The following is a 24894-nucleotide window of genomic DNA, read 5'->3' as shown; positions in this document are numbered from 1 at the left end:
CCCGTGTTTGCATGGATTTCCATCCCATATTCCAAAAAAGACATACTGATAGGGAAAATGTACATTGTGAGCTCTATGTGGGGCTCACAATCTACATTTAAAAAAAAAAGAAAAGAAAAAATATATATATATATATATATATATATATATATATATATATATATATATTAAAAAAAAAAAAAAAGTTACGGCCGTCGGAATATGGTGACTTTTAGAAAAAAAAAATTTTAACACAGTTTTGGAATTTTTTTTAGGGGTCAAAATGTAAATAAAACCATATAAATTTGGTATCCCTGGAACCGTACCGAAACACACAATATAGGGGACATGTCATTTTGGCTGCACAGTGAACGCCGTAAAACCAAAGCCCGTAAGAAAGTCGCAGAAATGCATTTTTTCTTCAAATCCACCCCATTCTGAATTTTTTTGCTGCTTCCCAGTACATTCTACAGAATAATTAATGGTAGCATCATGAAGAAAAATTTGTCCCGCAAAAATTAAGACCTCATATGGCTCTGGGAGCGGAGAAATAAAAAAGTTATGGGGTTTAGAAGGAGGGGAGTCAAAAACGAAAATCAAAAAATGCCATTGGCGGGAAGGGGTTAAAGGTGTTCAGCGTTACATTTTACATAGTATCTTCTGCTCAGTCTGTATTATTACAGAGGCCCATCATAGGAAAGGCTTACTTTGTGGTGCTTACTATCTCTTAGTGAATCTAAGTTGTGGCATTTCCAAGTCCATTTTTACTGTTAGTATCTATAAGTTTTGTTAACAAGAAATAAAATTAAGATTGTGCTAAAATGTTTTGACTACCAAAGCAGAGGAGTTTGGGTCCCATTTTGTATTTGTTTTCTGTATAGCTTGTCTTTTGTCATTCACGTGCTCATTTTGTTAATATTTCAGGAACCCTATTGGATCGTTCTCCATGACAGAATTATCAGCGTACTCAGCAGTCCAAGTCTGACATCGGAGACCGATTGGGTCGATTACCCTTTTCAGCTTTTTGACTTTACAGCATGTCACAAAGCTTACTCAGAGATGAGCTGCAGTTACACACTGGCTCTGGCACATGCTGTGTGGCATCATTCAAGCATTGGGCAACTATCTCTCATTCCTAAGTAAGTATTCTGTTATTGATATGCCAGTATAGCGCAGATTGTTCATTGTGTCCAAATAATTTACATTATCTATATTTTTATTGTAGGTTCCTTTCTGAAGGTCTTATACCAATAGTGAAAACAGAGTACCAGTTACTCTATGTGTACCACTTGGTAGGACCATTTTTGCAGCGGTTTCAGCAGGAAAGAACTAGGTGCATGATAGAGGTATTGGACTACTTCATATGTTTAGGCACTCCATATTTTAGAATTCTTCATTTGAAAAATATTTGTGGAATTCTCAGTCTGTTTGTTTCATTAAAAGTGACAGTAAATGAAAATAAGAATCCTGCTCAATTTTGCCAGGGATTTTGCGGCTCGAGACACAAAATACCCAAAATGTTTACTGATGGTATTTACTGGTTGTACCATAACCTCTAAAATTATGTGTGGTTTCTCATTGTTTAGCTGTGCTTTAGTCTTGTACACCTTCCTGAAATGTTCACGTATCAATACCCCAAACATATAAATATATAAATATTTATATATAAATATACGCTATCAGTATTTACATCTAAAAAAAAATCCCACCAGAAAATGTGCATGTATAAGCACGAAAAACTGTGCCAAGTGACTTGGATTTTGTTTTTGTTTTTTTTTTTCACATGTACAGGTGGATTTTGATTTGTTTTAAAAATTCGCAATTTCTGTACAGATAGCAATCCGTTGAAAAATCCACATGTAATCTTTGTTTGTGTGCATGTTCCCTAAAAGACTTTGGGTCATGCTCATGTAGTGATTAAGGAAAGTGAGCGAAACTCAACCCATATGTGGCCGTAAGTGATCACACAGTTCTACAGTATAAATGTACAATGCTGGCAGGCATGTGTGGAAGAATGATTGTATGTGTGTAGTTACTGCTAAGTGAGCATGCAGCCTTATTACTCAGATTCAGGTTCTCCATCCCCTACCCCTTAAATTAGTGACAAAATTTGTCATCATATCATCCTCCAGTCATTATATTTAGACTCACTGTTCCTTCATTGCAACACATCATGAGGTTCACTGAACTATATTATTTCCCCCCACTCCCACAGTTCACTATTCCACCATTATACCTTCCAAACACCCCTGTACAGCTCACGGTTACTCTCTTGCACTACTCCAGCTGCCCACCCCCAGGGCTCACTGTTCTACTATTATTACAGACACCCCAACCCCACACCTGTGCAGGTCAGTGTTCATTTATTAAACCCCTCCATCATTGCTCTTTTGTTACACACACGTCCACTGTTTTATAGCACACAAAATTCTTCCATTCCTCCTTCAGCGGCTTGCTGTTCAGTGCAGGTTGCACAATTCTGCTAGGTGAAGACCTACCTCCCTTATTTTTCCCCATTCAGTGGAGTGGAAGAAAAGAGAGCCTGAAATCGCCTGCTGTGCTATTATGACCCAAGTCAAAGTCATGATTAATTGGCAATTTTATCTTGCCTACGATTAATTAGGTTACATACCTTTTACAGTATGAGATTAGTCTCACAAGATTCGCCCAGTCCTTTGATTCGGACTTAATATGGCGTAACCAAAACTGCTATTCTACTCTGGGGTCTCTTCAAACCCCAGAGTATAATAAGCAGAGGCCAAGGTGAGCAAACATTAAAAAAAAAAATCTGTATTGCTCACCTTTCTTGGGATCCGACACAACTCTGTTTTCTGACTGACGTCAGAGACCACTGAGCGCTGTGATTGGGCTTCAGAGGTCACATGGGTCACGCGGCATGTTGACGCTTGAATCTGTGTATCACAGCGCCACATAACCGAATCACAAGTGTCAGTGGTTCTTCATGTCAGTCAGAAGATTTGAAGACTGCAAGACGTCGCATCAGAGGCCAAGATAGGTGAGTAATACAGTTTGATCAACTCCCCTGGTCCTCCGCTTTTTATACCGTGGGGTCTGAAGTGGCTGCTAATCATAGCAGTTCCAAATATTGTAATAACTGAAATAACCGATGTTAACAAAGTCACGTTTGCTATCATGGTTGATGTTTGGTGTCGGATTTTTTTTTTTATTAAACGCTCAGCTCTACTTTGCAGGTGATTTCATAAACTCCTCTCAGCTGTGGAGTGTTTTTTGTTTGTTGGTTTTTCTTGGAGGTAGCGCAGCAATAGGGCTAGCCACATATGGCACAAAGCCTGTATGTTTTTGGTTCTATTAGTAAATTCTTTGTCACATTAGTGACCATTTTGATTGCTGTCTGGAGTCCTGTATATTGGTTTGGTAACGTTATAATCATTCATGATAATGGTTCCGTGTATAGCCTGTATAAGGCATAATCCCTGTCCCATGGTTGATAAATGATGATTTTTAATGTAATCTTTTTGGAGTCACAAAGTCACCCCTTAAGTAAGTAAGTCATGCTATATGCCATTTTTCCTTTTCATTAGATTGGTGTGGCATTCTATGAAATGCTGTTAAATGTGGATCAGTGCAGTACACACTTGAATTTCATGGACCCCATATGTGATTTCCTGTATCACATGAAATACATGTTTACTGGAGACAGCATCAAAGATCAAGTAAGTCAATTATGAGTTCATAGACATGTACATAGAGGTTTTGCTTGAGCATCATGCATATACAAACAATGATGTTTCCCATAGCCATGGTTTGTACCATACTTACCAGTTATGTGGGTTTTTTGGGGTTTTTTTGTTGTTTTTTTTTTCAGGTTGAAAAGATCATCTTTAACTTGCGACCAGCTTTAAAGTTGCGATTGCGTTTCATCACTCACATTAGCAAGCAGGAACCAGCCACTGCTCCCCCTCCACCAATTACCAGTGGATCTCCAGCCCCTCAGCCTAACCAGGTGCCTGTAAATGTAACCTTGCCTGTCGCACAATAAAAGATACCATTAGACTGTCACATCTGGTCTCTGCACCAAAGCAGTTCCTGCACCAAAATCCTTTTTTGTACATTTTAACTATCCAGTAGTCCAATTTTTTTTATTGTTTTTACTCTTCAAGGAAACAGTTACAATATTGAAACTCTTTACTTTTATAATATCCTGTGTTTGTGCATCAAAGTGGCAATTTGTTTTTTGGAATTCAGAAGACAGAAATAGGTATGGTGATCAAAATCTGATAAATACAGCTGACACTCCATATAGCGGACACTAAAGGCCTGTTTCCAAGACTTTTTTTTTTTTTTTTTCTTTAAAAAGACAAAACCTGAATTCTCAATCTCGGACTTTAAAAATCAATGATATAAGTTGGACATGTTTTCTGATAATGTGTGGGCTGTAGTTGGTGGACTGACCACAGGCATGTCGAATGAAACTCATTACAGTGAGTCATAAAGCAGTGAGTTCCCCAACATTGGGATCGCCATTGTGCTGAGCTGACGTTGCTGTGATGCATGGAGTTCTAGTCAAACACACCCGTTGTCAGTCTAGGAAACCCTGTCATGTGAATAAGCTTTTACTAGCAGTACAGTTTAGCAGAAGTTGGAGGCGATTATTAATGTGCTCTGTGCAAATACATTGGATATCCTTTTGTGTGTGTGTATATATACTGTATATATGATTTAGTAAACCTTTTATGTTTTAATGTTTTATCGTAAATATTACTTGCTGCCACTTAATGCAGGGCAATTGCCCATAATGTAATACAAGCCTATTATGTAAAGTATATTAAGTAAAATGGAACTATAATGTCACTTTTAAAAGTCTGTATTAAAGAAAGATTAATTGGATTCTGACATGGGTATGTTTCACACTGTACTTCCACCAGAGGACGTTATGGGATTTCAGTCTTGTCTCTAAATGTTTATTGTTTATCACAGAAAAACTGTTTAAATTACCAAAAGTGATTTCTTTTTAATAGACAGATTGCGGAAGAGCAGATCATCTCTATGTATCATCCTTAGGGAGTTTATCACATAAATGTAGGCAGAGCCTTATAAACATATTGAATAAAGTAATCACCTTGCCAATTTCCCCCTGATTTGGTGGGGGTCTGACAGCTGAGACCCTATAGATCCTGAGATAGGATGGGAATCTGTGCATTTAGACTGAATGCAGCTAGGCTGAATTGTAGGTGCGACTGCTAGTGGACGGTGTTCCCATTGAAGTGATTAGCAAGATCTCTCATGCTCACATCCTACCTGGTCTCAGTTAGTCTGAATTTGCAGCAGGAAAAAGGACTTCCCATTCTCGCCTTGTGGTATAATCCATTTAATCCTGAAAATGTCCTTTTTTTCATTGCATACTTTAAGACATATTTAATTATTTGTATGTTTGACAGACCTAAAATATGTGTAATTATTTTTTATAATAAAAGTCTGATCACTTCCTTGGGACTTTTTATTGTTTTATCTGTTGTACAGTTTTTCAAAGCATCACTAAAGCTAGAATCCAGATAATCCAAATGACACAAACGGAAGCTAAACCAGTTTCAGCTGAATGGCATTGTTCAACTTGCTAGGCTTGCCCATTTTTTATTTGTTTACTTATTTTAATGAAGAACGAGGTACAAGTCTAACAGCTTAAATTCCAGGCAGTTTAACTTACAGATACACCTTACCCTTAGTTCACATCTACGTTTAGTAATCCATTCGGGGAGTCCGCATGGGGACACCCCCAAGCGGAATCCCAAACACACTGGCAAGCGCTGTGCAGTGAAACTACACGGACCCCATAGACTGTAATGGGGTCCATGTAATTTCTGCACACTGCCCGCACAAATAATGCGGACATGAAAGTAAATCACAATCTACTTTTCTGTCCGCATGGTCCGTGCGGAGAGCACACGGACCCAATTATAGTCTATGGGGTCCGTGTGCTTTCACTGCACACCGCTTGCCAGTGCGTTTGGTATTCCGTTCGGGAGGGGGGTCCCCATGCAGACCCCCCAAACTGATTACCAAACGCAGATGTGAACGAGGCCTTAGAGAGATTTCTGCTGCTCACAAACAGTATGTCTAGAACAGGGGTCCTCAAACTTTTTAAACAGTGGGCCGGAGGCAGAGCAGGTCGCACAGACATCGGGAGCGGTGCCCTCCAATAGGTAAAGTGAAGTGCGCTCCATGGCCTGGCCCGAGCTCCCCAGGAGCTTCATTATAAATGCACGCTTGTCGGTGGGGCCAGACAGAAGTGCTTGGCGGGCCACAGTTTGAGAACCCCTGATCTAGAATCTTGTGTATTCTTGTAAAATGTTTTTACTATAGGAAAGTTACTGTTAATGGGATTGTTCCATGAAAAAATAAATCCTTTTAGAGGGGTTGTCTATTTTCACCAAATAAGTTATTGTTTGCATAATGAAAAGTTTTACAATTTTCCAAAATTGTTTCTGTATTCTTTACGGTTTTCTAGATCTCTGTTGTCATTCATTGTTTACTTCTAGTGGATAAGACAGTCCTTGGTCATGTGATACAGTCCATGGTCATGTAATGAATACACAGGTTTGTCTTGTAGTGAGCTGTTTACCAGTGTGCCAATCGTATGAGCATGGATTCATATTCATCCGCTTAGGGGGTGTTCACACTACCGTTGGGGTCCGCTCAGCAGTGTGCGTTGCTATTGTCTGTACAAGATTTTAGCAATGGACACTAGTTGGTCCGTTTGCAATTTCCGTTCATTTCAATGGGATTTTATCTTGTGTCCTTTAATGTCCATTTGCAACTATATCCCTTTTTTAAAGCAGATAAAAAAATTCTACGTGCATGACGTCTCTGTCCGTTTGAAAAAACGAACAGCAAGTGTATTTTTTTTAACATTGAGGTCTATGGGCAATGGACATATAACGGACAGTAACTGGTAGCCATCAGTTACTGTCTGTGTCCTAGTTTTTTTTATGTTTTTTTGACAACTTCTGAGCGGACACCAACGGTAGTGTGAACTCTACCTTATAAAAGTAAAAAGAGAATGACTGCAAGCTGAGATCTTGAACACTGTGTGGAATTGATACAGAAAGTAAATTGAAAAATTGTAGAACTCCTCAATGTCTTCTTCCACACCTTAAGGGGACTTAGGCTTCATTCACATCTGCCTTGGAAACTTCCATTGAGCCTCAGTAATTGCTCCCCTAAAAAAAAAATGCAGGACAAAATGGGGCAACGTGAAACAAAGATGGAAACCTGATCGACCATTACAATCAGTGAGGTCTGTCATGTACAGTTGGCGTATGCCATATAGTGGGTAATGTACTTCTGTTAATTTGTTAATTTTTGCTTAGCTGTTCCATCATAGAAGGAAAACAACCAAAGTAGTTGTCAATTTATCCTTACTCTATTAGATCATGCAGAACAATGCAAGTTTTTAACTGGAATATGTTTAAAAAAATGCCGTTGGGTATGGATAGTGTTGCCAGTTACATGTTACAGCACCCCATATGTGTAAGGTCTTACTGGGCAATCCGTTCTATAGCTGTATAATGGCTTATATGGTTTCCTATCAGTCATTTTGCTGCTAATAGCTCCATTATGGTGAGAGACCAGCCCCTCATCCTCCTTGATTTTGAAGGTAACTAAGGGTGGGAGTAAACAAATACCTGGAGACATCAAGTGGCAGCAACTTTAGGTTAAGGCCCCACAAAGCAGCCTTTTGGGCCAAAGTCAAGAGTGAAAATGAATATAAAGGAGGTTTTTAGAAGTTTCCCTTCTTTTAAATCCACTCCTGACTTTTGGCTAAAAAAAAAAAAAAAGCGCCAAAATATACAACAAAAAATGGTGAATTTCCGCAACCTGGGGCCTTAACTTTAGAGGCTGTCACACAAGAAACAGAAACATTTCTATTTAAAGAGACTAAGTTATTGGAAAAGTTATTGACCATTTTAATGGGTGAGTTTATTAAGCATTGAAAAATTTTGATTTATGCAACTCTTTTTGGACTTGTTTGGCGCAAAAATTGTGCCATTTTTCATTTTCAAGCCACTGGTTGGGTAGAGCGTAGAGATGAGCGAGTAGGTATTCGATCGAATACCTCGGTATTCGAATTACTCGTACTCTGTCGAATACCACGTGGTAAACGCAGTAAAAATTTGACTCCCCTCCCACCTTCCCTGGTGCTTTTTCTTTTTTATGCCAATAACTATGCAGGGGAGGTGGGAAAGGAACTAGGACAATGTAGGCATTAAAAAAAAACCTATACAGTAGAGATGAGCGAGTAGTGAAGTATTCGAAAATTCAATTCGAGTAGACCTCAATATTCGACTATTCAATCAAATACCTACTCGATTGAATACTACTCGCTCATCTCTAGTAGAGAGGTATGTATAGCCTAATGAGCTGATTGTTGTAATTTCTCAGGATAGAAGTATTAAGCTGATCATATGCATACAAATATTTATCTGAAGACCACTGGCAGACTCTCAGTGGATTTTACAAACTTAGCTGGATCTACCACTGGTCTACAGATAAATATCTTATTTGTTTCACTAGCTATGGACTTAGATGTGAAAAAGTTTATCACACTTATTGTGGCGCAAGTTATGACAATTCAAACTCCAGCAAAACTGACTTTAAAACCTTCAGCTCATGATAAATCTCCCCAATTGTGTCCTGAGTTGTCCAACAAACTCTGCAGCTCAGCTTGTTTCCACTTCTACATAGGCAGTACATTGGTTTTGTGCAGGCTGGCCAATAAGGATTGGTGTACTAGAAACTGCTTCTCCCGGGGCAACACGGTGGCTCAGTGGTTAGCACTGCAGCCTTGCAGCGCTGTAGTCCTGGGTTCAAATCCCGCCAGGAATAACATCTGCAAGGAGTTTGTATGTTCTCCCTGTGTTTGCGTGGATTTCCTTCCATTCTACAAGGACATACTGATAGGAAAAAAAAAATGTACATTGTGATCCCTATATGGGGCTCACAATGTACATTAAAAGAAACCTGCTTCTCCCCATCAGCATTGAACACCGTACAGTAGTGGGACAAAAAAAACATGGTAGGGGGTGCCATAACAAGTGTGTAACAGCAATATCTATAAACAAACATCTAAAAAATACAGTTGAGTAGTATTACTCTGGTACTTTGTCTTAAAATCTGTTTACCAGTGAAAACAAGACCACCAACATTGTTTTAATGATGTATATTTAGCTATATTAACAAAAACACATAAAAAATAAATTTACACAGACATAGGCAGCATATGCTTAGACCAGTATTCGTTTTACATGTATCATTTATCTACTTAAACTATTGAGTTATACACACACGAGTGATGTTTTTCATGGACCTATTATTTGTGAAGAATGGATGGGTCGGTGTGTTCAAGTCCACAGATGGGACGTAGTCACATGGCAGTGAATAATGGCCGTTATAAAACCCATGAATGATTATGGGTCTTCACAGTGCAAAGCAGTCTGTCAAAAATCACCTATTCACTGCCATTGTTGTTAAAAATTGATGTTTTTCATTATTTTGTGAATATGGTCTAACTCTGTTGTGTATTGCACCCCAAAACAAATACAGCATGTGTGAACATATCTCTATTTAAATTGTGGACAAATCAAAGTTTTAACATTTTTGCAAATATAAATTTTAAAAAAATTGCAACATTCTTTAAAGTATTTCTCTGTCATATTGGTGATAGTCTTTAATCTCGATCAGTTACCAATGGATATAATCATGAATGCAGGAACTTTTGATGGTCTAAGGCTTAGTTCACACTGAGTTTTTTGGATCGGAACCTGAGGCGGAGGCTGCCTCAGTTTCTGATCCATAAAACGTGTTGCGGAACTGAAAGCCGGTGCACGGCACCGGCTTCCAGCCGCGCACCCTCCTCCGGATCAGGCTCAATGAATGGGCCTAGTCCGCAAGAGGATGTGTCTTCAGGCCGAATCGCAAGACGACTCTGCCTAAAGAATAAACACCTCGCTTCTTTTTTCTTGGAGCCGGAAGAAATGTCTCCCTGAAACAGCTCCTGCGTGGCTCCCATTGATTTCAATGGGAGCCGTCTTTTTGGTAAGGGTTTTGAGGCGGATACGGCCTCAAAACCCTAACCAAAAAAACTCTGTGTGAACTAAGCCTTACAGTTGTCGCAAACCCAGCCATGATTTCCTTCTTCTGGTCAGGTTATCTTCTCCTGCATCCACTGTTCTTACTTGTTCCTGATGAATAAGAAAATCCTGGTGGGTTTCTGACAAGTGTCAGACCATAGAAAGTTCCTGCATTTATTGTAGTATCATTTGCCAACCAATCAAAGCAAGAGATTGTCACCACTAAGATGGCTCCACATAAATACTATAAGATAGTCAGCCAGTCATCATGCATATTGCCAAATTACACCTGCATGCACTAGTAAGAGAAGTGTATGGTGCTTTACTTACACATACCTATGCCTCTGATTTCATGTAAAGTTTTCTCCAGTATTCCTACATTGCAGAGTTATTCTTCATTAGAACTGCTGTAACTCAAGCTACAAACTAGGTAAGTTTTTCCATTCATTTACAAATTTTCTTGACTTATGTAGGTTATATTTGGATATGAGCTGTGAAATTGTGTTTAAAAGTGGATATGTACATTATTTTATTTTATCTAGTAATTTTGATAAATGACAAGATATTAAAATAAGCAATACTGTTATTTTACATCAGCCTTTCAGATAAAGTCTATTGCTATACAAAGAGTAATATCTCTAAAGCTGGTCATACATTAGACCCCACACATGTATGCTCAGTTCTACAGAGTGTGCATGTATTTTCTTTATGCGTATAAGCCCCTGCCAGTTACTTCTGGCAACAGCTTATCTCCTTCAAGAACAAAAGGATTAGGCATATTAAAATCTAGTATGACTGATCCTTCATTTCCACATCTTTTGTCGAGGGGCAAGACTAGTCAAGGCACTATCATACACTTTAGGTCGTCCAGGGGTTTGGCTGGCATGCATCCAATGTGTTCGACCACCTTTAATAGAGACTCCTTATTGATCCGCGGACAGAAAAGATTAACATATGACATGAAAGCATCAGGTAACTAAAGGATTTAGCAGGTATCTGGAAGATAAAGTGGTGATGCATGAAATCCTTCCCGCCCCTTTCCAAAGCAGGATAAGATCATATTGAGAGCAGTGTTCACAGTCAGCTGAGCTTCCCTTTCTGTTTCTCCACCAGATGGGTTGACTTCCATCATATCCACGGCAGATAATAAACCTGAATTGTACAAACATACATATTAAGTGTCTAGATTCTACTAAACCCTGAAAACCAAGAATAAAAACAAAAGTATTCATGATATAGTTCATGACCGCAGGATAACCTGCTGTACTGATGCTCTGAGCAGTTTACTCAGTTACTCATGCAATGCTACCCAGCTTTCCCAGAACCCTGAAATGCAAATCAAGCAAGCCTTGGGAGCAAGCAAGAGGGATTTATTTGGTATAATTACTATTCATCAGTCCCTACCACTGCATTACATGGAATGTTACCCAGCTTTCTCAGAACCCTGATAGGGAAATTCTAGCAAGCTATGTTATGATTATAGTGCAAGGGGGTAGATTTATGTAGATAAATATAGGATTCAGTATCCCTTATTACAACTCCTTGCTACGTTACCCAGATTTACAAAAAGTCTGAAAGACAAATCTGGCAAACTATGGATCAAGGAGTTTTATATGACTTAATTTATTATTCAGCAGTCTCTATATACCCAACATGGTATGCTACCCAACTTTCCTGGGACACTGTAAAGCCATATGGTATTCTATACTATTTAGTATATATAAATATAGTATGAGGGCAACAGTGAATTATTTTCCAAAGATCCTAAAAAAGTAAACATTCCTGATATTACAGGGATCTAGGAAAGAGGGAAATTATCAACGCTTAACAACACATTTGCCATTCAGAAGTTTGGGAAAGTTGGGTGACTTTCACTGTGGAGCTGTACTGGGTTGTATTATTGTCACTTTGTCTACACTACTGCTGACACACTCACTGCTGCTCACTATATTGCATACTGTCAGTTACTTGGGGGGGATTCCTTCCAACAAAATGGCCACATTCATTGTATAGATAAAAAGTATGCAGCCTAAACCCTATTCTCTCCTTCTAAACGTCCTAAAAAAATGATGAGTTGAAATCCAAGATTTTGATCCTTCTTATCCCCAAGATGACATCTGCTGTTGGAGAAAAGTTGAAACATGGCTCTGCCATAGTGATAAATATATATTCCTTTTTTCTTTTATTTTTCGTGCTTTGTAATTATGATATATTTTATATTTATATTCTTATTTTTATTGGTTTAGGTTCTTTAGTGGTCCTATAAGGAATTCATAGCTGGCCATGCGCATTACGATAATGTTGGCAAAACCCAATGATTTGGCTAGGAGCTGACAACCATATCATGTGAATGGAGCCATTTCAACTTTCCCCAACAGCAGATGTCTTGGGAATAAGAAGGTGTATGGAAGCAACTTCATCCCCCTGCCCATTCAGGAATCATGATTGCTTGTTTGAGAGTCCATAATTATGGCGGACCAGAAGGAATATCATCTCAAACAAAGGGGTAAAAAATTGATTTGAAGGTTTAAGGAAAGTACACTGTAACTGTCCAAGCATGCTGCGAGTGCAGGTCTAAAACAGTTGAAGACCAATAATCTATCATGTATATGAATTGGCATCAAATTATCTCCAGGATTGTATCATCTCTTGTCCATAGAAACAAATGAATAGTGATTGTTTTACCTGTATTGTAAATTTGTTCTGTAATGTACATTCCCTCTCTGTAGGTCAGTCCTCCAGGGACCGGCGTACCAGTAGCTGGTGCTACACTGGGGTCCAAACCGTCAATATCAAAACTTAAATGGATTGGTCTCTTCTTCCTTTAAAGATTTAAAAGTTAAACAATTTATATTTTTTTTAAATTTAGAAGAGGTAAAGTAGTTGAACCATGTAGTAAACCATAGGTAATGCAAATACTTCATTCACTTTATATTTTATCATAGATTGATTGATATATTTTTTTTTCACCCAGGTCATATAAACATCACTAGTGTATCTCCTTATAATATCAATTATTCATCTATAGGAAAGTATGTAGGTTTTTTTTGTATTCTATAGGAGTTTCATCCATGCATTTTTTTCCCTGGAATAATGGTAAAGCTAAGACAACTTTTTATTTTATTAAATTTAACGGTTGAAAAATTTGTGGCAAGTTATATAGATGAAACAAACATAGGAATTTCAGACAAAATTTCAGACAAACAAGCATGTATGGGTGGTTTTTGCTTTAATATTGTATGTAGATATATAGATAGATAAACACAAATATAATATTAAAGCAAAATACCCATAAAGCTTATTTGTCTGTAATATTCAATTGCTATGTTTGTTTCATTCAGGTTAAACCTGTTTATGTGGTGATGTCATTTCTTAAACGCATACGTGGAGTTAGGTTGAAGTCCCATTATTTCCTTTATTTGATTGACAGAGCTACTGAATGTAACTATTTCATAAATCCCCTATTGGCATACTTACTTTCCCAATAAGTATTCAATGGTTTCTTCCATCACTTTCTTAATAGTCAGTCTATCCACATCGGACATTGAGTATGACTTTATACCCAGAGTTTTCAGAATTAAACTATAAAAAAAAAAACATACATCATATAAGTATTCAGCATATGTACAATATACATGTTAGTCTTCTTTGGTTACATGGAGTGAATACTGTACATATTTCTATTACCATAAAAAATGTTTAAAGGAGTTTTTGCATTTCAGGCATTTATGGCAAATTCAGAGGATCATGAATATCTTTTACGTGTGGGCCTGACCTATTAACAGTACAAAGGGTGACCTTGTAGAGCAGTCTTATTTAGGTGGGGACTTGCATGCTATAAAGAATACCTCCAATAATAAAACAAATGTTCAAAAATGTATAGTACATTGTTTAATATATTTTTATTAAAGAATAATGTTTTATTCTCCACTTTTCAGGATGTGTTCCTCCTTTCCTTCACTGATACTCTAATCCTTAATAGTAGCCCTATCGCACACAGAAGTCTATGGAAATTGGAGGAAAGGGATACTGTGGACAAGGTATTTGATTTCTTGCCTCATTCTGTACAGAGGTAGAACATCATTTTGTTAGATAGCTCCTTTGACTCTATGCTACTCTATAAATCAAGTGCAACAACATTTAGCAGCTACAGTATATGTGTCTTTTACAGTAGTCTTCTACCACCCCCTCCCCTCTCCATAGAAGTAAATCGGTCTCCATGTAATTGTAGGTTTTGTAAGAAGTGGTCAAATTACAAGTTCACCATGAAGAGTTACTATTGCTACTACCATGGCAAACCTTAAGCAAGGAATAATGTAAAGCAATAGATTGCTACAGTAGTTAAGAGATGTAAATGTTAATTTACCCAACAATCTATTGGCATCCATCTTTTGAAAGAACAAGAACCCTTTTAACAAAAGCTGCACCAAGGCAGAAATAAGCATACAAACAATGCAAGAGTATACTAGTATGAAATAACTGAATGTCTAACTTACTGTTCTCCAGGGTCCACATCTCTCAGTCCTATGTAGACTATGTCTTTAGCAGATAGACATGGCTTCACCCATGAGAATCCTGGGATATCTGGCACCTAAGAAGAGACAATTGGTTTGTATGTAATTATGTTTAAATCGTAAACAAATCTGCATTCAGTAGTCCAGTGATTTCATGAGACTACATGATGAATGTTTTCAGGGTCAGATGCTGACAGATGGACATAAATAATCTATAAGTCCTTTTAAAACTTATTATTTGTAAATGAACACAAAGTATTAGGAAACAAGTGTCCGATCTGTTACGATTTACATTTTTAAGCAGTTAGCTTTGATGTCTTAATTTCATCTTGAGATGAATTAACTGTCCCCTTCAAGTGCTCTTGAAGTCTGAGACAGCAAACAACATGACAGTTGAAATTCATTTTGTCCTAAAAAGGATGAGAGGTGAAAAAACAAAAAAATAGATACTTTCCCATAATATTATCAGTCGAATAAGATGTTGGAACATAATGGTAGCATAAGTTGTTGTTTACCTTGTTTTGCAGTTCTTTTATAAGGAAAGAGACAGGCTGTCCATGAAGGTTGCCACTGGGTGATGTCGATGGAGTGTTGATATCAGCGTGGGCATCTACCCAAATTACACACAGATCTGGATGAACCTTAGCATGACCTGCGATTGTCCCCACTGCCAAGCTGCATCAGCACAAACAAAGGGTAAGGGTAAACAAGTAGAATGTCACAATACATTGACTTGGGACATCTAGTCCATTTCTAACTAAAATTCTCCCATTAGAACATCATGTGGCAGTTTGCTCATGAATGTGCCAACATAGCTGAATATGTCCCATGATTATTGTATTAGACATCAAGGACAGCAAGAACGCTACTAGCAGTCAAAGTATCCCGCGTAACAGCATGTATAGCTTATTCAGATGTTACCATCTCACTGATCTTATTATGCAGAATTTTATATATTTTTGCTGAGAGTAGTCAGATATAATGTTTGGGGGGTAAGGCTGTATAAGGGCACATTAGTACCTGCAGATTTGTTATACATCTCTTTTTACAGATACTTCCCTTGTCTTTATCTTGAAGACTGCAAGCTATCAGGCAAATGGTTTTGTATTTCACACATGGTAAACATACAGTTATAAATTCTAATAATTTCAATAGAAAACAAATGAGACCTGTGATCGCCACCGAGGGTCAGACACACTCTGCCAGTCTTCTTGATTTCTGCAACTGTATTAGCAACTTTTTCAGTAGCTTGACCAACATTTCGTGGATTTTTCACGTTTTGAAAAGGTTCATCATTAGGTAATTCAGGAAAATCCAAATCTCCAAAATCCTTTATGTCGTAGTCTGTGACAAAATAAAGGAACTTCAGATTAATGTTGTATCGGGGAATGGAGAGGGCCATAGATAGATATTATTAGGCAACTTTTACACATTTATTCTGTTCTTCTAATTCATCAGAACAATGACCTGAGAAGACTGATAGAATGACAAATGCAGATGGAACATCCATTACCATTTACTATAATGTTAAAAACTGTGTTTGTTTTTGCTTTAAAGGGAAGATAAAGACTTGGATGCAGGACTGTATCTTCTGTTATGAACAACAAGCCATCTGCGTCTGTAATATTTAGCTTTTCAGTTTCTTGCTCTAATCCTATGATGGATCAGAACTAGAGATGAGCGAATACTGTTCAGATCAGCCGATCCGAACAGCACGCTCGCATAGAAATGAATGGACGTAGCCGGCACACGGGGGGTTAAGCGGCCGGCCAACGTCAAAGCGGAAGTACCAGGTGCATCCATTCATTTCTATGGAGCGTGCTGTTCGGATCGGCTGATCCGAACAGTACTCGCTCATCTCTAATTAGAACAATGACTAAAGTAACACAGTGTAAAATTAGCTTTACCTGCTAGCGTTTCAATATGCAAAGAGATAATCACCATAGTTTAAAATGAAAATGCCTAAAAATGCATGGTTAAAACTAAGTCACACGAAAGATGGGGTAAAATTACTAGAAATAATGGGGCAGCTACTTAGATGAACTGTCATATTTTAAGTGGATAGTCAAAGCATAAGATCTCTGCACACCAACCTCTCTGTACATCAACACCAACCAATTATCCTGTAATGTCATAAACTGTAGGGATCCTAAACATTTTCAAATATATAGCAAAGAGTTAAATATCTATTGTACTTTTCAATGCCAGGATTGGTGCCTGATCTGACACCATCAACTGGTGTAATCCTGGGTGCGACCACCAGGACATCCACAGATAGGACAAGAAAAGTCCTGAGTGCTTAACGTGAAGGGAACAGTGTTTGACAAGCACTCCATTAAGTTCAAGGGGACTAATAAAGATCACTGTTTCAGAAGTCCCATAGAAGTGACTGGAGCAGTGGCCAGAATACATCACAGCACTCCAGTCACATGGGGCATGGTCAGATTGTCAGTGGGGGTTCTAGAAATACTGTGACTAGGGTATAAGTGGTATCAGAGGGAAAGCCCCTTATTCTTTCACCTAGCCTAGACCTAAAAAGAGAATTTCCTTATTCTGCTGGAGACTCTAATATTAAATGAGAAAAATCAACTTTACTTTACAAGACTATATCGCCCAAACAGCTCTAAACATTTCTACAGCAACATCACTGAGTCAAAAAAGGTAGCTATCGTGTGTAGACAGAAAATATGTCACTAATGTGAATCACTAAAGTGTAAATCTGCACGTATCTCCACATCAAAAAGACAGGAAGTTAGTTTCACAATATGGCTTTACTGGATGTATGTGTACAGTCATAATTAAGAAAAGTGTATGTCACGTATAGAATAAAGTCAGCAGGAAATCCAAATGGAGATTACAAGTCTATGCCATATAAATATCTCCTCCTTATGTGGACGAGATTCTTAATTCTCAACTACTTTGCTACTGTTGTAATATGGTACTGATTTCTGCTAGACGGGACTGTCAGTAAAGCATCTAGGTGGGAACAATCCCAAATACTGTTTTTGAGTTTTTTTTCTGAACTTTGCATCATCATTCATCAGGTTTGACTGCCAGTCACAATTTTTATTTGCAGTTCCCCACACTTCCTTCAGGAGTAGAGAGTACTTTATAAGAGCACATTTTTGGGTCACACTGGTTCTCTCTCTAAAGATTAAACTTTTGTCTAGCCAAACTTAAGTGCACCCTATCTGCAAGAGTATAGTCCTATGAGGGATTTTCATATCCAACTTGCATCTCTGGCATTTACCGTATTTTTCGGACTATAAGACGCACTGGACTATAAGACGCACCCAGGTTTTAGAGGAGGAAAATAGGGGAAAAAAATTTTGAAGCAAAAACTGGTAAAATATTTAATATATGGGAGTTGTAGTTTTGCAACAGCTGCAAGGCCACATTGACAGGTGACCCTGCAGCTGTACGGGGATGCATAGAGTGTTTTTTTTTTTGCGGGTCCAGAAGTACTTTTTAGTTATACCATTTTGGGGAATATCTATTGCTTAGATCACCTTTTATTGAAAAAAAACCCGGTGGTTTATTATATATGATTTTCTACTTTTATATATATATATTCTAGGGACAGGAGGTGATTTAGAACTTATTTATTTCATATTTTTATTATATATTTTTAAAGCTTTTTTTTTTTTTTTTTTTTTTTTAAACTATTTTATTTTTCCCCCCCGGGGCTTGAACCTGCGGTCACTTGATTGCAAGTCCCATAGACGGCAATACAAGTGTATTGCCGTCTATGGGACATTCTGTGTATTAGTATTACGGCTGGTCATAGACCCAGCCGCAATACTAATATATAGCAGTGACAGGCCTGGGAGCCTCATTAGGCTCCCGGCTGTCACCCGAACAGGTCGGCTCCTGCGATACCGCCGCGCAGGAGCCAACCTGCAACTTTACAGGTACGGGGCCGGTGGGGACCAGCCCCGGGGGAGAAGAGGCCGCTGATACAGACTGCAGACCCGGCATCCGCTGTACTAGAGAGGCGGATGCCGGGGAGGGATAGACGCCGGGGCCTGAGACAGTGCTGCCCTGCCCTGCATGAAGCCAGCGGCGGGGGGACAGAGGAGCTGCTGCTGGCTTCATGCAGGGCAGAGGAGCGCAGCGATGTCTCAGGCCCCGGCACCTGTAATGGCGTCTATCACTTGCCAGCTTCCGCCTCTCTATTACAGCGGATGCCAGGCGCCACATTCGGCCTATAAGACGCACCCTTCTTTTCCCCCCAAATTTGGGGGAAAAAAAGTCCGTCTTATAGTCCGAAAAATACGGTATTTAAAAAGTAACTTATATCTCTAAAATATAAAATCCGTATTGTGGAAGATTTCTGCAGGACCTGCACCATCTAAGGAAGGTGGCTATCATCTGCATCTGAATAGAAAGAATGTCATTGATGGGAATCACTAAGGTGTAACTACCCGTATCACCGCATGAAAAAGACAGGAAGTTAGTTTCCTAATATAGCTTTACTGGAAACATTATGACAAATGTCTTAATGAAAAAAGGAATTCTTGGATGTACAGAATCACAGATTATAATTTGTATAGAATAAAATCCCTAGTCAGGGAGTGATCATTTCATCATAAAATAGCATCTGATATGAATATTTCCTTTGTACATTATTTTGATATAAAGATCATTTCTCTAATTTAAGAATATTTATCTCAGTGGAATATTTAATGTTCTGTATATAATGAAAGCTGCTGAGCCTGCGTTTATATTGCTTTTCTTATAGATCTGAGAATAATCACTAATGTTTGCGGGAAAGGGGGCTTATAAATCACTCTTTTAAGAGCACAGATCTATTAGGATTAGTAAAATATAACAATGTCTAAACAAAAATATAACTTTGTGGGAATTTTAAAAATGACATTAGGTAACACTTTGAATGAATTCCTACTCCATGTATGTCTCATTTGAAAACATCAGATATTGATATATTTTAGTAGATTTCTATTACACTACTGTTTCATTGTTAGGGTCCTTTCATACTAACTACTTTTCTCCCTGTATACCATCTATGAAAACATTGGACAGCAGATGAACCCATTGTAGTCAACGGAGCCATTCACATGCTCTTTTTTCTCTATTTAGCTAGACATTCAGCTATATTGATACGGTAAGCACATGCTGCGGAAAAATGCTGCATTTTACAGTATCAGCCAAGTGAATGAGATTTTGGTTAATCTCATCCACGCATGACAGAAAAAAAAGAGCTGTATAAAAGCTGCTGCCTCAACGCAGCATGTTCATTTTAGCTGCGGCATCACAAGTGTTTTAATATAGATTCCTCCATAGATATAATGGAGGAAAGAAAAAAGCTAAGAAAAACACAGCATAATCTCCATGACCGTAAAGAAAAAATCTCAAAGGGGCACATTTATCAATACTGTCAAAAGGGAGCCTTCACACGGAGTAAACGTGCATGTATTTTTGCAAAATACACGTGTAAAAATAAGACTCCCATTGACTTCAATGATATTTTTTACTCGTGTAAAAATGCGCCTGTCAATGTCATTGAGCTTCTAGAAGCTCAAAAATTCTGACTCACCATGAGACAAATATTTGGCGCATGTATCAAAGACCCTATAATTCTCGGCATAACATAAGCAGACACAAATTATCTGTAGCCGGTTCTAGCAGGTGCTCAACTCGTTTTATTCTCAAAACCATATGGTCAAACATACACATCACAGAAATGACTAATGCAGTAACACCGCAAACTATTCCAATTTGTAGCCTCACCTTAGCTTCTGTGTCACCTCGCCCTCATATAATTGCATTGGCCTATAACAAACTAGCAAATACATAATCTGCATATGAAATATATCACTTACCAAGTTCCTCCAGTCTTTTGATTAATCCAGCTTGTCTTATATATGATGGACCTTCTTCGACCCCACCTCTCGGCTAAAAGAAGAAAAGATATACAGTTGTATGCTTTTTATTGTAATTATGTTCTGGAAATATAAATGAATTCCCTATTTAGGCCCGGTTTACATCTGCGCATAGGTTTCCGTTTGGAGGGTCCACTTGGGGACACCCCTAACGGAAACCTAGTCTGCATAAAAAGGCAGTTACCGTTCAGTTTCTGCCCTAAAAGGGTGAAAAATGCGGAGAGAAAATCGCTGCTTGAATTTTTCATGCTGAGAGAGTAACGGAATCCCCATACGGAGACTGGGCACAAGTAGGAACTGAGCCTTAGCTATAGAGTACAACACAGAGCAATTGTGTTCTTGTCACACTTGTTATCAAAGTGTCTTGCAATGATAAAATGTTGCAAATTTTTAAAGTAAATCCAGATATATGGATATGTGTATTTTCCGAGGTTGAAGTTACATACATTCACTGACAGACTGATAATTGGTACTATCCCAAAAATACAAATCACTGAGGGGAAACTAATCCCATATAGGTACAAAAAATTATTAAAACTTCACCTTTATTGATATATAGATAAAAAATAGAAAAACGGTAAAAACAGATTATAATCCGGCCACCCAGGCAGTGGAATCGCCAGAAACAAACAAGTGTGCAACAATGTTTCATGCAACACTCAATAAGACTCAAAGAAGTGGGGGCAGAATCAGGGACAGATGCTATTAAATATGGTCCCTATGCACTAGTACCCTCACTCCCTGAGAAATAATGGATAGTATGCCAGGATGTTATTGGTATTGAAATGTGATTATAACTCAGAGATATACGTATAGTAACAACAAGTGGGTGCCTCCCCCTCCTACATAGCTGGTTCTCTGAATCTTTGCCCCAGGTTGATACAACTATGTGACTAATAAACACAGACGTACATACTGTTGGTTATTGAAGTCTAGGGACATGTTAGACGCATACCTGACATGATTTTCTAGGTGTATGCACACAACAGTTACCACAAACATTGTGTAACCTTAGACATTGTTTGCCCATTTTAGGTTTTGATGGATAAATTCCTTTTCTCTTTGACTAAGAAGCACTTACAATGTCTGATTTGTGGAGATCAAACCACTGGGAGCCCCCACCAGAGTATGATCTATTGATGGACACAGCTCCTGATGGCCATATTTGTTACACTCCATATCTATTGGACTGTCTGAGATAGCTGAATGTGTTACTTTGCTATCTCTGAAAGTTTTATAGTTGAATAGAGCACAACAGACGCGTGCCCAGCTCCCCAGATTTCAAGAGCAGTAAGCGCTCAGCCCCCAAATATCAGTAGTTCCTGTAGTCCCTTACAATTTTTGAATGCTTTAATGGAGGGGTTGTGGGATGAAGTGGACAGTAGGGATTTTTTTTTTTTTTTTTTTTTTTTACTGCTAGATTTTTAGTTTAGAATCTGCTAATTTTTATGAGAAGTAAATATCTAACATATATGATAGCTCTCAATACTCAAACAATATTATTCCTACAGATAAGTTGCCTAATAAAAAGTCATAGCTAAATACTTTTATTCCAATACCTGTTGAAGCTGACTGCTATTTATTAACAGTTCTCTATTATCTCTAGGCAGCTTGTATGCAGTAATACATGACAGATAACTAAATGCCTGATGATAGACTTGGGTAACACTATTAATCACAAAACATATGACCCCTCTTAGTCCACCTATAATCACACCGCATATAAATAAGACATCATAGGAGTTTTTCCAGGTATCCTTAAAGATAGATGCTGTCCAGTATATTGAACAATGAATTGCTTTATACTATACGTAATGATACTAATGCTTTACTGTTGATCCTGAGGTGTCTATTACAGTTATAATATTGTAGTATATATATAACCTATATCAAGTGTACTTAAACTGGATTGCATTTACCAAAACTTGTTTTTTTTTGGAGTGAAGGAGGAAGGGAACTTTTCTGATTGCGCATGAAGATATCTGAGCATGTGAATGCAGCCTTAAGGTCTATTCTATCAAGAAACAAAAGCCTTGTTGCAAGTGTAAACAGAGTCTCATACTTTTTGAATAAAGCCTGTTCACGCTTTGCATTATAATAGTGTGGCACTTGATGAAAAGAAGCTCCATAGAGTGCCATTATTTGTGCTGTTTTTACTCACTTTAAACGCATGCTCAGAGATGCAAAACATTAGTGTGCCTTCAACACATGGATTAACACAAGTAAAGACTCAGATTTGCAATAGCACCCAAAGATACAATCATCTAAAAGGCATAATCATTTATTTTGGTGGTCCACAAGTATAGGTAAAAAAATTATGATGAATCAATCAGGATCTGGCCATTGATGTATAGATAAAGTTAAATTTAGTATCAAAGTAGTTTAGTTTAAAGTTAGGCGTCATGGTTTTATGAATTTTTCCAAAACTATTTCAGATTTTATTCCATCATTTATTCACTTAGATTAGTTTCTGTTTCAGTATGAGACTACTTTTTTCCATTCTAAATGAAAGTACTAGGGTTTAGCCATATTTCCAATGAATTAGCTCAACATCTGGCTAGAATTGCCACTATTATCACAAAGTTTGTGGAAGGTGACCCTAGAAGAAACACCACACCAAGAAAAATAGCAGGGACATAGTTTTTATATGGGAAACATTCCTCTAAATATCTGTGTTAGTAAATGAGTCCAAATTCATCATTTGATAAGATTTACTGAAGCACCTGCCAGGTCAAACACTTATCCCACTTAACATTCATCCTAAAAAAAAGTACAAATGGGATGGAATTTTATGTAACTAAAACATAAAGATGACCAGAGGAATCTAGTAGACAAACAAATAATAAAAAAATATATATATTTACAATATAATATAACAATGTAAGAAATCAAATTAAGGATACAAAGTAATATGTCACATCAAGGATAAAATCTGTCTGCTAAATTATCAGTACAAGCTGGCTTCTGGTTCTAAGATAGAATATGCTCACCTGCCCCTTGGAGAATGGAGCTCCAACAACTCCCAGTGATCTTTTAGCCCTTCCACTCATTGCAACTGGTTTCTCGTGTTTGAAGGTCTGACTGCTAGCACTCTCCTTTTGTACATTTCTACTGTGCATTACTAAGAGGTCGAGAGGTGTAACATCTCCACCCAGGAACAAAAGTTATGCAATGTGTTTCTTTTGCATAGCATCAGCTGCTGCAACTCTGTGTTTGCCCAGTGATGTAGTTATAAAAAAAAAAACCCAAAAAGCAGCAGACTGTTTTTGGACCACTCCTTCCATTTAGTAACTAATTCAGGTCGGCTTATTTATGTCTTTTATATAATGAGTGTGACCATACATGTTTAAGTTCTGTTCAGTTGTGCCGATGTGTTTTTATCGCAATAGGTAGAAATAATGAATGTAAGTAAAAAGGACAGATTCAACTTGTATTATTTTTATACAATCCTGGTTTTAGCTGTTAAACAGCATTAAAAAACTTGAACGAAACCAAAATAAACTAAAGCCCCACATAGTGAAACATAGCGGAAATGTATTGCTTTTTTCTGACATGTTTTTCATTGCATTCTCCTCTGCAGACCTTTTGCCCCTATTATACCTATACCGACAATGGCAGCGTTTCTGGAGGTATAATTAACATGTTGTGATTTTCAAAAACTGCATTTCCATTGCAGGTAATGTATAACAGCATTTTTTTGCAGGTAATGTATAACACAGCATTTTTTTTGTTGTAAAGCCCCACTTTGTGCAAATGCAGTTTTTATTGTTGCAGATTTTGCTGCCGTTTTTTGAGCCAAAGCCAAAGATGGCTAAAAAAAAAAAAAAAAAAAGGAATAGGAAATATACAGGAAGAAGTTAAATTCATACCTTCTGTTTATTCCACTTCTGGTTTGGCTCAAAAAACAGAGCTAAATCTGTAACAAAAAGCTGAGTTTCTGTAGCGAGGGGCCCTAGCCTTAGCTAAACACTGTAGAAAAAGCTGTGGGAGCACGTTGTAGTTTTTCTTTGCGTTTTAGATTGCCCTCAGGGTCGCTTTAACCATAGGTCAAATAAAGCACTTGCATTGGGCTGTATGGTCTGGGGCCCCGGATCTGGGCCCCAGACTTCCTGCTTAGGACAGCTTGACTCACAACTGTATTGGCATACTATACACACCAATACAGTTCAAGTCTAAGATGGGGCAAAGAGCTGTATGCTCTGTCCCAGGTACTATAGGCATTATGTGATGACATCACTCACATCACACCTGAGGCTCCTTGAACAATCCGTGACAAGAGACTGCACAGAGTGGCAGGGGAGCGAGAAGAGATGAGTATCTGTTTTATTATGTTAAACTGGGGGGAGATATTAAACTGGAGGAATATAAAGGGGAGACATTAAACTGGGA

General features: G+C 38.0%; 2 protein-coding genes across 3 annotated transcripts in view; one reads left to right on the top strand and one right to left on the bottom strand.

Moving 5' to 3' along the window:
- MED23 (mediator complex subunit 23) overlaps window positions 1–5127 on the top strand; it is a 63014-nt gene extending 57887 nt beyond the window's left edge. For both annotated transcript variants that reach the window (XM_075268026.1, XM_075268027.1), the window contains 4 exons: window positions 904–1118; window positions 1205–1325; window positions 3543–3674; window positions 3827–5127. In XM_075268026.1, the coding sequence (XP_075124127.1) occupies window positions 904–1118; window positions 1205–1325; window positions 3543–3674; window positions 3827–4000 (642 nt within the window). In that variant the 3' untranslated portion in view covers window positions 4001–5127. The remainder of the gene's footprint in view (window positions 1–903; window positions 1119–1204; window positions 1326–3542; window positions 3675–3826) is intronic.
- A 4099-nt stretch (window positions 5128–9226) lies between these two features.
- ARG1 (arginase 1) lies at window positions 9227–23574 on the bottom strand. The gene is made up of 8 exons (XM_075266636.1): window positions 23496–23574; window positions 20446–20518; window positions 15772–15946; window positions 15118–15277; window positions 14585–14679; window positions 13566–13670; window positions 12774–12910; window positions 9227–11240 (listed from the first exon to the last, which is right to left on the bottom strand). Exons 1-8 carry the CDS (start codon window positions 23553–23555, stop codon window positions 11074–11076), a joined length of 972 nt encoding a protein of 323 aa, XP_075122737.1. The 5' UTR covers window positions 23556–23574; the 3' UTR covers window positions 9227–11073.
- Between the last annotated feature and the right edge of the window lie 1320 nt (window positions 23575–24894).

Source organism: Leptodactylus fuscus, chromosome 3 (genome assembly GCF_031893055.1).
Source record: "Leptodactylus fuscus isolate aLepFus1 chromosome 3, aLepFus1.hap2, whole genome shotgun sequence".
NCBI lineage: Eukaryota > Metazoa > Chordata > Amphibia > Anura > Leptodactylidae > Leptodactylus > Leptodactylus fuscus.
This window is presented reverse-complemented; position numbering and strand designations above follow the sequence as displayed.